Source organism: Bacillus rossius, chromosome 12 (genome assembly GCF_032445375.1).
Source record: "Bacillus rossius redtenbacheri isolate Brsri chromosome 12, Brsri_v3, whole genome shotgun sequence".
Lineage (NCBI taxonomy): Eukaryota > Metazoa > Arthropoda > Insecta > Phasmatodea > Bacillidae > Bacillus > Bacillus rossius.
In genome coordinates, this window is record NC_086339.1 from 3398862 (window position 1) to 3412324 (window position 13463).

General features: G+C 41.7%; 2 protein-coding genes across 11 annotated transcripts in view; both read left to right on the plus strand.

Annotated features, from left to right (window-relative positions):
• LOC134537381 (uncharacterized) overlaps nucleotides 1-13463 on the plus strand; it is an 843397-nt gene that overhangs the window by 778477 nt on the left and 51457 nt on the right. The window lies entirely within an intron of this gene.
• The window catches only part of LOC134537378 (protein Son), a 42364-nt gene that overhangs the window by 10698 nt on the left and 18203 nt on the right, over nucleotides 1-13463 (plus strand). For all 10 annotated transcript variants that reach the window (XR_010075985.1, XM_063377737.1, XM_063377738.1 and 7 more), the window contains 6 exons: nucleotides 3689-3855; nucleotides 4757-4893; nucleotides 5915-6023; nucleotides 7743-8008; nucleotides 9928-10038; nucleotides 11692-11802. Coding sequence is in view for 9 of the 10 variants with exons in the window: in XM_063377737.1 (XP_063233807.1) it covers nucleotides 3689-3855; nucleotides 4757-4893; nucleotides 5915-6023; nucleotides 7743-8008; nucleotides 9928-10038; nucleotides 11692-11802 (901 nt within the window). In the remaining variant the exon portion in view is untranslated. The remainder of the gene's footprint in view (nucleotides 1-3688; nucleotides 3856-4756; nucleotides 4894-5914; nucleotides 6024-7742; nucleotides 8009-9927; nucleotides 10039-11691; nucleotides 11803-13463) is intronic.

The following is a 13463-nucleotide window of genomic DNA, read 5'->3' on the forward strand; positions in this document are numbered from 1 at the left end:
GCATTACATGAACTGTAGTTGAGAGTAAAAACACACACACACGCATACATCTCTCTTTTTGTGTATGTAGTATTATTTTTAAAATTTAAAGGGGTTTGATAACAGCGAGATAACAAATCTTAATAGTACATACTCATTTAGCCAATGGTGGAGATGGGTTTTACAGTTTAATTTTTGTATCATAATGATATTTCTTATTTTGTAAAATAACGGTAAAAAAAATTATATTTATTGGTGATATCTGAAGTCTTTAAAATACTTAGCACTAATTGAGTTTTTGGTTTGATATTTATACATGATTGGCAAGTTTCCTCCATGACTATGATTACTAATAAAGAGGAGCTATTAGTAGGGCCTGAAATTTTTCGCGATCGCGAATTTCGCATGAAAACGCGAAAAGTAAGTACATTCGCGAAAACCACAACATTTCTATATTACACTGCGAATATATCCCCGAAAAGTACCATTACAGTAGAATCCCGCCGATGCGACCCCCCTCTGATGCGTCCATTCCGTTTTTACAACCGTTCTTTGAGAAACCGTGAAACATTTGAGCAGAGAAAGTCGAAAATTTGAGTAAAATGGCTGAAAAACAAATCTGTTACACTTTGTTGGGCGCTATGTGTTCACGTTTATCTTGGCGAGAGCTGTACTGTAAGCAGGCAGGCATAAAAAAGACAGCTAAAAATACCCCTCTAGACTGTCCATGCGGCAGTGTCTAGCCGAGCTCGGCGCCTCCACTATCGCACGAAAAGCCGTCTCAGCTGTCATGTTATCTTACCCGCCGGCAGGAAAAGCCGCTGTGGTAGCTTCTGCGAGAGCGTAAGAAACTCGTCCGGCCAGGCTGGCGGTAGCGGCGGCTTGGCGTCATACATGACGTGTCGCTTACCTCTCCCATCCCCCGCTAATTCTTCAAGGGTCATCCCTCCCAGAGCCACAAACAATGTAAAAACACACCCCCCCCCCCCCCCCCCCTTCCTTTTATATCTAACATTTCAACACATTCCCTTCCTTATTTCAACCTTCTGCGTGAGAAACTGTCAGCATCCTCCTCCCCTCCCACACCGCGTGCGCCAAAAGCCAGGTTGTATAGTCCATTCTCGGTAAAATAAATATTTTTATGGGCTTATACGACTGTCGTTCGCCGTTAATAAATACTTTATAAGTTTAAGTTGTAATGAAACAATTTGTTTTTTAGTCACACAGCAGTTTCTGCTGAAAAATCACTAATACCTCAAATTTTATTGAATAGAAAAATTTAGCAGGGCCGTAAATATATTTATTTTACTGCATAGTTACTTTTCCATCTGCATTCCAATGTGTTTTTATCTTCTTTTTTTTTTACGCTGTGAAGGGTCGTGGTTAAGATAATTGCTTGAGCTGTAAAAATAAACATCACGGGCGCGCATCCTGTCGGTCTGTCGCTGTGATTATCTACTCCAAAAACTTGTCACAGCATTTCAGGATAGCATTGTTCTTATATCGTTCGTTTATAGCCGAATGTTTTCTACCTGATCCACACAAGTTCCTTCGCCACGTTTTGAAATAAAATAACCACCAGCCGGCTAGCATAGCCGAACTCGACGCGAATTCACTTAGCGCGAGTATTTATCGGAACCCATTGTTCAGGGTATGCGAGTCCGAGGTGTAAAATGAATTTTAAAAAGTTGTCTTTTTTACTCCATAGACAATTTGAATATGAAATCTATGCGAACAAAGGCGATTTTTTATGTATTTGAGGCGGGGGGGGGGAATTGGCCCGAATTCTCTATTGCGGCCATTATAAGTCCGTTTTTCCGGGAACCGTGAGGGGTCGCATCAGCGGGATTCTACGTATTTGCAGATCACTTATACTCACGTAAGGTTAAAGTATCATTTAACCCAAAAAATTCCATTGACAAACACCTAAATTCGGCTAAGCATGTGGCATCGGCAGCCGAAAAAAAAAGAAAATTTGTAGTTGCAAACATCTATAGCAACGTGTCTGTTTTGTGTAACTGTTTTGGATTTAATTGGCTGTTATTATTCATATTAGTCTATTCCTAGTATACATGGATTGTTTATTAAATATGTAAACTATTATATTCAATAACTGCACAATTTAGTCAACATTTAAAATACCTGTAAAATTTTCATTGTATAACGAAAATACCGACTTTAAACCACCGCTTTTCTAATTTGAAAGTACCGCTTTTTGCATACTGAAAACACCGAAATTTTCCAGGCCCTAACTATTAGCATTAGCATTAGCATTAGCATTATCATTATAAATTAGCATTTTTTTTATTAGCATTAGTTATTTGAGAAACTAGAATTTAATGCAATTTATTTAAAACAATTTAATAAATACATAATAACAACACCGTATTTCAGTTTTGTACAAATACTATATGCATTTCTAGATTAAAACTTCAAAAATACTAATACTGATTTTACTTAAAAAGTTGGTAGTGCAATATGCAAACGAATATAGGTCGCAGATTTAATCAATCAATTTTATCATTTTGTTGCATTTTGTTGGTGTATGGTGTTTTAACTTGCATTTAGGTGTTATAATGTATATGGTGTATTGACATTGACATGCCATTTGGTGTTATTTCAGTTTTATCGCAATTCAGCATATAATCATGTCCCTACTTATTAACCAACCTTACACCTTCCATACACCTTTTGTCCATGAGAGAAGAGGAAATACATATGCGGCAATGGTACTGGGCATGTTGCATTTGTGTCATAACCGCAGTTCTGATAAATCTCGGGTGACAACATACATTAAAAAAATTAGAACTCGTATGCATATGCCCTAGAAAAACTGAAAAGTACAAACACAAGGCATGTTTGGTCACTGGAAGTCTACATAACCGAGTTATTTCTTTGTAAGTGTGAAACATAACAATTTTGAAAACCATTAAAAATGTCTAGCAGTTAATGTGACAAATTTTTGACATTTTAACGTAATTAAGTGGGAAAAAATCAATAATTTTAAAAAAATAGTTAAAATAGCATTTATGTTGGAAATTCGCAAAATAGAGCATTTAAAGTTTCGATTAGCAAAAAAAAAATCTATAGCAAAATGCTAATTTTTCTGGCCCATACTAATGAAACACTTAGTAGAATGTGTCCCTGGCGTAACACTTGAGGCCCCCGCCCACCCGGGTACACACGGTGCCCAGAGCTTCAGGAAAAACAACGCGATTTCAAAACTACTCAAGATATCCGAGTGGGGTCTGCTTACGAAAAGCTTTTAAGAGTTCGCTGAGGGCCGAAAAGTACTTTTGATTTTGGATTAAGTTTTTTACTGTATTTTTAGACGAGTTAAAATGGGTAAAACGCATGTTTTCAGAGTAATTTGTAGGCGTAAAACAACCGGTACAGATTCTTGAAAGTACTTAAGGGACTAGCATTACACTTTTATCTTCATTTCTCGGCCATATAATGCTACTTTCACCGCTCAGATCTCACAGTTGTCCTGTGACGACGAGAAGACTGCGCGCCAGTCCAGAGGAGACGCCGCGCTAGAAGCACCAGCGAGCGTCGCTCCTATCATCCCGCCTCGCTGACACACGTACACCCCTGACGAGGCGGGCCTCTTAACTAGGTATCCTATTGCTCCAAGCCCCTGTGTGTGGATCCTCGCCGGCTGCGGGTGTGTGTGTGTGTGTGTAGTGGTCACTGTCGGTGTGTCCAGGTCACGCTCCAACCCCAACCACATCGACAAGAAGAAGCTGTTGGAGATTGCTCGCAAGAACGCCATGACCATGCTGAAGCAAGGCGCTCTGCCGGCGGAGACGGTCGCCTCCCAGGAGCGCGTGATAGCCATCAAGGCCGGCGGCAAGAGCGTCGCTGAGCTCACAGGTGACTCAGCGAGGCTTCTCTTGTCATGCAAAGCCTTAAAACAACGGAAGCCTAACTTTTTCTCATGAGAGAGATATATATTGTTTTGTATGTGTATTGCTTGAATAAAGTCAGTTACTTAAAAAACAATGAATAGGTGCTCTCCATTTGCTTTTATGATTGCTCAATATTAATAGTACACGTGGTTATTTTATCATTTTTATTGTATGATGTTACAATTAGGGCTAAATGGTTCATCATGTAATCGGTTCAAACATTACAAGAATTAAACGTTTGCCTTGCTTCAATCCTGTATTTTATGAATTAAGTGTAACACAGCTTGGCCGAGAACAATTTTTCTCGGTTCATTTCGACTTTTCGAATATTTTAATCATTCAATTTGACATTCGCTATACATCGAAAACCTATTATTCGCACAGGCCTATAATTGTTATATGTTACCACACCAGGCCCCCTGGAACTAGCCTGCACTTGCAAAAGCGTGTCTGTGAAACAGATTTGATGTCGAAACTATGTCTTATGGAAAACTTTCTGTATATTTTTAAGTTTTTTTTTTTTTTTTTTTGCTTACTGCATGCATGTAAGCCCTAAATATGGGTAGAATCTAGAATGCAACATACAAGCACCGTGTACAGAGATGACGTGCAAAACTCTTGGGCTGCGTGCAACCCCCCCCCCCCCCCTTCCCCCCCCCCCCCCCCCAATCAGGAAATTTCTACGGGTTCCCCCTTGCGAGTTAATAGAATATTTACATATCAAAAATAAAAAAAATTTAATTTTCACTAAATAGTTTTAAATCTTTTTTTTCTCCTGCATCATACATTTTATGGTCTGATTTATCACAACCCAGTATAGAATCCACGAATCCCTCTCACGCCTGGAATGAACACTTTGCTTGTAGATTTCTGCAAGAAGCTGTCCAGCAGAGAGGGACACTCTAGTGACTCTGACCTCAGCACGGACAGCGAACTGGAGCGGCCGTTCCACCACCCCTTCCAGATCAAGGAGCGGCCTTTGAACATAACCTTCAACATCAGGGTGAGTCTGCGTTCAGGGCCTGATCAACCCTTAGGCTAGGGCGCGAGGATCGGCGGCGGTACGCGCGCTGAAATCGTGTCTTCGCATGCACTACTAATCCAGCATCATTGCATCTACCCTGCATGTTTCAACTAGACCGAGACAAAACACTAGAACTAAATGCGCTGTTAGCTGGGAAAAGCTTGGGACTCCCTGATTTCAACAATAAATTTTTGAAATTTTAAAAAGCACCCGTAAAACAAACACTGACTTTTCGCTCGAATCGGTCGGTGGTCGAGCGAAAGTTGTGCAGATTAAAGGACAACGTTGGTTTCGCTTGCAGATCAATCTGAAAACTTTCATAGGTAGTATGAACTATGTTGAAATTTTCACACTAGTGAACAATATACTACTTTTTTAGGCCGACCGTAACACGCACACCTGGCGGGGGCGCGTCGCCATGATTAGCCCAGGGCGGTCAGAACTCTTGATCTGTCGCTGTCTGTATTCACTGGTAGCGTCCCTTTTGTATCTATAAGTGTTTCATTTGTTCATTCTTTTTTGAATAACATCCCCACCTATGTCACCTATAAATGTTTTACTTAAAAACACCTCGTTAATTGTCAGCTAAGTGGAAACTCTTTCCGCCATGTTTTTTTACCTTTTAAAGAATTAATTTTTTTATTTGGGTGCAGACGATAAAAATATTAGAGATGGCCCGAGGCTCGAAAACTTGAGCCAGGTCGAGAGAATATCTTAAGCTTGACTTCTCAAAATTTAAGATCATTTTAAGTCGACCAGACGAGACTCGCCAGTATTTTTTTTTAACTCCTTAGTCGATAACAATAAGTAGTATTATGCAAATATTTTAATGAAAAATATGTTTATGTTCTTACTATTTGACATTTTATCCTGTCTCTACATTTTCCATCACATAATTCTTGAATTGGGACTTCAGAAATTGTCTTGCTTATATATAATTATTCTTCATCAGAGTAATAAACTAATAATGTACATGCTTTTAATGGTGACTGTCGATCAGAACTCCAACCAGCTGCCAGTGAGGACTCTCCAGGAGAAAACGGCCGAGCGGTCGAAGCAGCTGACGATACAGTTTCCCGTGTCCAGCGGGCAACAGCACAGGAAGACGGGTGAGTAGTGTCTGGTAGTGAGTAATGGTGACTTTTTGAACTTCATGTCTTATTCCAGTGCCCTAAGTTCCTTGCAGGCAAGCCTAAGGAACTGTATCCAATGGTGAGACAGTGTGATGATTGGTTAAATTTTTCAGACCATTTCACCAATCTTAAAGTTGCTTATCTAAGAGTAGATGTTACATGTGCCATTCTTGACATCACTCACTTCCACACTTCTCGAGACCATCTATTGAGTGTCAAGAAGAGAGGATAAACCGTGTACAGTGATGTGCCTGAAGATTTATGTATTGGTCAGGTGACTACTGACATTCAACTGACTTCTTGGCAACATTGTGGTCAGTAGCAGCAACAGTGTTATGATACACCGCTATGGTTGTGGTTGAAGTCTATACCAGATCATTTTGAAAGGTTCGGGCACTGCTAGATTCAGCAGGTCAAGCCAGCTTCGCAACAAAACATAGTGTGAAGCTACTAGGCTTACCATACACCAGGGTAACCATGCCTGTACATGGTCTTTCACATGCTCGGGCCAATGTTGCCGAGGTTGTTATATGTCAAACAACTGCATCTCCACCTTGATGCGTTCGTTCTGCTATGTATCACCAACTTGTCGCTTAAAGTGGCATTGTCAACTTCTGGATTGGAGCACGTTCACAATTTACACCTTGCTGACCCTACATTCGCTACTGCAGGATCTATAGATATGTTAATTGGTGCAGATGTATATCCCTATGCAGTGTTGGGCCAAAGACGTAAAGGGAAAGTTGGGACTCCTGCTGCCGTGAGCTCAGTGTTTGGCGAGCAAGAGGCCTTCATGCTGCTGTATCACCACTAGATGCATGACTTGAACAGAGCTCCCAGTGTGTGTAGTGCAGGTTCCCCTCTCGTCGCTGATGTGTCGTCGTGTGCTTGCAGAGAGCGAGTGGGTGCCCGTGTCGCTGATGTGCCGTCGTGTGCTTGCAGAGAGCGAGTGGGTGCCCGTGTCGCTGATGTGCCGTCGTGTGCTTGCAGAGAGCGAGTGGGTGCCCGCGTCGCTGATGTGTCGTCGTGTGCTTGCAGAGAGCGAGTGGGTGCCCGCGTCGCTGATGTGCCGTCGTGTGCTTGCAGAGAGCGAGTGGGTGCCCGCGTCGCTGATGTGCCGTCGTGTGCTTGCAGAGAGCGAGTGGGTGCCCGCGTCGCTGATGTGTCGTCGTGTGCTTGCAGAGAGCGAGTGGGTGCCCGCGTCGCTGATGTGCCGTCGTGTGCTTGCAGAGAGCGAGTGGGTGCCCGCGTCGCTGATGTGCCGTCGTGTGCTTGCAGAGAGCGAGTGGGTGCCCGCGTCGCTGATGTGTCGTCGTGTGCTTGCAGAGAGCGAGTGGGTGCCCGCGTCGCTGATGTGCCGTCGTGTGCTTGCAGAGAGCGAGTGGGTGCCCGCGTCGCTGATGTGTCGTCGTGTGCTTGCAGAGAGAGAGTGGGTGCCCGTGTCGCTGATGTGTCGCCGTGTGCCCGTGTCGCTGATGTGTCGCCGTGTGCTTGCAGAGAGTGAGTGGGTGCCCGTGTCGCTGATGTGTCGCCGTGTGCTTGCAGAGAGAGAGTGGGTGCCCGTGTCGCTGATGTGTCGCCGTGTGCCCGTGTCGCTGATGTGTCGCCGTGTGCTTGCAGAGAGTGAGTGGGTGCCCGTGTCGCTGATGTGTCGCCGTGTGCCCGTGTCGCTGATGTGTCGCCGTGTGCTTGCAGAGAGCGAGTGGGTGCCTGTGACGCCCGGGGACTCCATGGCCCTGGTGCCCGTCACGCCGGTGGCCTCCGTGCCGGTGCCGCGCGAGAGCCGCCCCCCGCCGCCGGTCCCGGCCCTCCCGGAGCCCCCTCCCATGTTCTCCACCCCGCCGCCTCCGATCCACGCCCTCCCGCCCCCTCCGATCCACGCGCTGATGCCCCCGCCCCCTCCCCCTCCGCCGCCCCCGCCGGCCAGCGCGAGCATCTTCCCGCCGCTGCCGCCCGACGAGGTGAGTAAAATACTGGTAACTTTGAAGAATACCACTCCCCAATATGTTTACTACTTCTATCATGTACTCAAGTAAGTATGTTAATACGTGTTGATACGGGAATCGTAGGTCTTGAACGAACATTTAAAGGGTTAAATGTTTTCAACGCCGTATGTAATATCTTATGTCGCTTAAGAAACAACACCGCCTGTGTGACAAAAAAGCAAAATTTTTCACTAGAGCCTTTCCAATTGCAAGCAAAATACAAAATAACGTTTTGGTTTCAGATTTACATTTTTAATTGTTAAATAGTACTGTTATGTTTCTCTATATTTTCATGAACTTTGGTGTGCGCATCCACCACAGGTGGCAGCACCATGGGTGTTACACAGTTCAGCTTCTTGACTTACCTTGCACTCGAGAAATCACTCCCACCAAATGCAGTATACAGAGAGCTGAGATGTTATGTATCAGAAATACATGTGGTGTGTGAGAACGAACCTAAATATAGGCCATGGCTTACTACTTTCAAAATATTACCCAGTTTGAGTATTTGTGTTTCCATGTGTAATGTTAGTGCTAACAGTGGGGCTTAAAATTGTTTAAAAAAATAACCCGGGTGATATTACAGTAGAACCCGTTTATAGTGAACCCGCCTATAATGAATTCCCGTTTGTTGTGAATTTCCGTCGCAGTCCCGGAAAAATGATGTGAGGTTATGTATTGATTTATTGGATATAGCACACAACATTTGTCAATGTTGATACGTTTTCCCGTGTACTACGAACAAATTTTGCCGACATACTACACATTTATCTCAAATATTTTCATATAATTACAAGTTTTTTCACAAAAGTCTATTCTGGTTCACATTAAAGTTTTTCTCCGCAATATGCTACTCGATTGTCCACTGTTCATATTATAAACAAGTCGTATTCGAGTGGCCTCGGTAGGCTACGTGTAGCCAAAAATGGTGATCAGTTTGGTAAAATAAAAAATATTTTTCCCTGCATAGTTAAAGAATGGGCGAACGCGTGTACATTTAATATGTTATCAAAATAAAACATGAATTACCGCCACACAAATACGTATGTACATTATAGCAGCAAATTCAATATTTTAACGTCTCATTTTTATCGTTCACGTTTTGGACATTTTGATCGAGTAAGGTTCGTAAGACTACCACTAGATAGAACTCTGTGGACTAAATTTTTCCATAGAAAGTGAGAAAATTTCGTTCCAGCTTTAGCAACTGCGATACTAAATGATACGTAGTGATCTTTGATGCGCAAGACTCGTTATTTTTCGTTTATTTATTATTTACTTTTGACGGTAAAAATAATTTTGTGTTATTAAGCTGCAAATGTGCTTCAATAAATAATATGTACATAACAAATAGGTGAAAAACGCGGTAAAAAACGTAAGGCATTATCTGTGAGAGATAAACTGGACATAATTGAAAAGGTAGACTCCAACCCCACTGTCCCGCACGTATTAATAGCAAAGGAACTGGGAATTGCAACATCCACATTAAGTACAATATTAAACAAGCTGAACAATCTTCTTTCTCAAGCTGCGAAAACATCACAGAGTATTAAATGCCTGAAAAAAGGATAATACGCCGATGTCCAAGAACCATTAGGTAATAGAAAGTTTGTACATGTGTAGTTCATTAAAAATAATATCTGCATTTCCTCATAAAACTGTTGCTTTGAGTATTTTCATTCGTTCTTTTCTTGGCTTAGGCCTATGTGTAGTTAAGATTTTGCTTTTGAGTATGTATTGCCAATATAAAAGTTTTCCCAGATATAAAGTTTCCCCTCTATAGTGAACATATAAACTACTCCCTTCAGATTCGTTATAACAGGGTTCTACTGTAGTTGTAAGCATGAGCGAAACTGAGGTGGGTGTTGTGAAAGAGAAGCGGGGTGTGTGTACAGGACCGGGATGTAGGCTCGGCAGAGTCCCAGCGCCTGACAGCCTTGAAACGACTGCAAGAGAACCCTCACGACGCCCACGCTCAGGAAATGCTGCACCGGGCAGAGCTGGAAGTAAGTCAGCCTTCAGTTGCGCTCACTGTTGCAACCATGGTACTTTCTTTCATCAAGTCACAAAAAGTTTTTTTTTTTTTCCAGGAAAATAACTTGGTCACTTTCTTTTTGCATATGTTTGCATTTAATTTAGGCCTTGGCACATTTTGTCTGGACATTACCTATTTTATTGTGCAGTCCATATGAAGCACATGTGAAGGACTAGAATACGGAACCGCCGCAGTTGCGTTACATTTTGTTAGGCTTTCGGTTTTTAATGCCTCCTGTAATTATCCGCTTGTCTAGCAAGATGGAAACAGCTGACATGCCCTCTGCCTACATTTTTACGATAAAGTAATTTATAATAAATTTGTTTGATACAGATACATTTAAAACAATAGAAATTAAACTAGTGAGAATTTGTGGTTTTATAGCGATTTAATAAGAGTTGCACAATAAAGAAAGATAAAATTATTTTTGCTAACTTATGCACTTTGGTACAATTTTTTGTCCGGAAAAACATTTACCTTGAATTTTAAACATTAAAACATTATATTTTTTTTACGATTTAAATTAAGGTTTGGTTATGTAGATGCTAATTAATACTGTGATATAATTTGCATTTTGGTGTTCTGGGGTGTTTTGACATGCTTCTCGGTGTTCTGGGGTGTTTTGACATGCTTCTCGGTGTTCTGGGGTGTTTTGACATGCTTCTCGGTGTTCTGGGGTGTTTTGACATGCTTCTCGGTGTTCTGGGGTGTTTGACATGCTTCTCTGTGTTCTGGGGTGTTTGACATGCTTCTCGGTGTTCTGGGGTGTTTTGACATGCTTCTCGGTGTTCTGGGGTGTTTCGACATGCTTCTCGGTGTTCTGGGGTGTTTCGACATGCTTCTCGGTGTTCTGGGGTGTTTCGACATGCTTCTCGGTGTTCTGGGGTGTTTTGACATGCTTCTCGGTGTTCTGGGGTGTTTCGACATGCTTCTCGGTGTTCTGGGGTGTTTTGACATGCTTCTCTGTGTTCTGGGGTGTTTTGACATGCTTCTCGGTGTTCTGGGGTGTTTGACATGCTTCTCTGTGTTCTGGGGTGTTTGACATGCTTCTCGGTGTTCTGGGGTGTTTTGACATGCTTCTCGGTGTTCTGGGGTGTTTTGACATGCTTCTCGGTGTTCTGGGGTGTTTTGACATGCTTCTCGGTGTTCTGGGGTGTTTCGACATGCTTCTCGGTGTTCTGGGGTGTTTTGACATGCTTCTCGGTGTTCTGGGGTGTTTCGACATGCTTCTCGGTGTTCTGGGGTGTTTTGACATGCTTCTCTGTGTTCTGGGGTGTTTGACATGCTTCTCGGTGTTCTGGGGTGTTTTGACATGCTTCTCGGTGTTCTGGGGTGTTTTGACATGCTTCTCGGTGTTCTGGGGTGTTTTGACATGCTTCTCGGTGTTCTGGGGTGTTTCGACATGCTTCTCGGTGTTCTGGGGTGTTTGACATGCTTCTCGGTGTTCTGGGGTGTTTTGACATGCTTCTCGGTGTTCTGGGGTGTTTTGACATGCTTCTCTGTGTTCTGGGGTGTTTCGACATGCTTTTCGGTGTTATGATTCGCCATATGATCTTGTCTCCAGTTGTAAGACAGCTCTGCGAGAAGGCCAGAGGTGGCAGTGTCGTGCCGTGCCGTGTTGCAGATGCAGTGGGCGGACTCCCCGCACCAGCCCGGCCACTTCACGGGCAGCACCGGGGTCCGGGTGCTGAGTCCGGCGCAGCTGGCGGGCGGCACGCAGGCCTGGGCCAGGAAAGTAAGTCGTCTCTGCAGACTCTCAGGGGCTGTGGTATTAACGCTCTTGTCTTCAGCGTACACGTGAACTCCACTGGTAATGCTGCTGCTGTATTTACGTTTCCAACCCTTCCATCATTTCTACTCCCGCTCCACGTTATTTGGTTCCGTCCCACTTGTGCACTTGCATCTGTGGAAGTCACATGTTCTGAAAGTATTCCATTGCTAATAAATTTTGGTTTTTGTATGTGCTATTTTTTTTTCCAGCTAGTTCCTTTTAGAGTGCATTCTCAGCTGTAGCTGTGAAGTTGTTGCATGAGCTTATGTGGGGTATTATTGAAAACGGTAAAGCCCGGTTGTTACAACCCCGTTCTTTACGGCCACCCCTCTATTTCGTACGACACCTTTTCGAGGCACTGTGAAATATTTATGTTCAAAAGTCAACAATTTTAAGAAAATCTGCTAAAGGGATAGAATAAACAAGGATTGAATAGCAAAAAAAAAATTTGTAACTGTTTTAGAAGACACTCTATCAAATACATTCTAATTGTTTGTAAATCTTATAATTTTTATCTATAACATTTGTCTGAAACAATTTTTGATAATACCTACAAACCCTTATTGCAAGGGGTTGAAAAACCTTTTTGGACTGAGAAATTAAATAAAACTTCTCTACCCAGTACACTATTGAATGCATTCTTATTTTTGTTTAACAGTCTAAATATTTACTGAATATATTGTTAAAATAAATTTTTGTTTACCCAACCATTACTTCATACGGTGGAAATAAAATTTTAAAGTAAAAAAAATATACTTTTTTTTTAATATTTACTATATCTTTTATAATTTATTGTATAAATCCTAAACTACATCTGAAACTTAGGCTGAAACAATTTTTGACTTAACATATTATTACTGTAAATATCATGGGTTGAATTTAGAAAAAAATTCAAAACTTTCTTAGTATCAAATTGGCTTTAATTTATTTTAAACCATCTTAATCTTCTTTTAAACGTTGGTGCAAAGAAAATTTTTATACGACCACATTATTAGTGCAAGTGATGAAAAATAGTTTTTGAAGATCAAAAAAATTATTCATTACCTTAGTAGCATATAAAATAAAATTCATTCTGAGCTATTTAATGATACGTTCTAAACTATTCAAAGCTGGATACATCAAGTTAAAAATATTCGTAGTATTTTTGCTGCATGATAAATGAAGAAATATTTAATATGTAGATCATTTTGTATTATTGGACAACATAAACATGACGAACATTAAGTTCTTAAAATGTTCCAGAAGTTTTCAAAATATTTCCAGAACTTCAAAATTTACCTACGCCTGTAGACTGTGCCAAAAGGGACCAAAAGGGATTTTTTTGATTTGGCAAACAATTCACCCATTGAGTAATGGTGGTCTGGTTTTTTTTTTTTTTTTTTTAAAAAAAACTCTGATTTGGTTGCGCTTAAGGTTTGATTTTTTTTTTAACAGTTGATCTACGTGTTGCTCTTAATATACTATACGGAATTCTGAAATGTGTACAATTTGTAGAAAGTAGGTGTGTGTAGGATCTCTTAAGTGTTTTTTCTGTTGGACAGAAAAAAAATTCCCAAAATTTTCTGGTTTTTATAGGGCTATGCATGTACATTAGAATCCCGTTATAGCGAGCACGGTAATAGCGA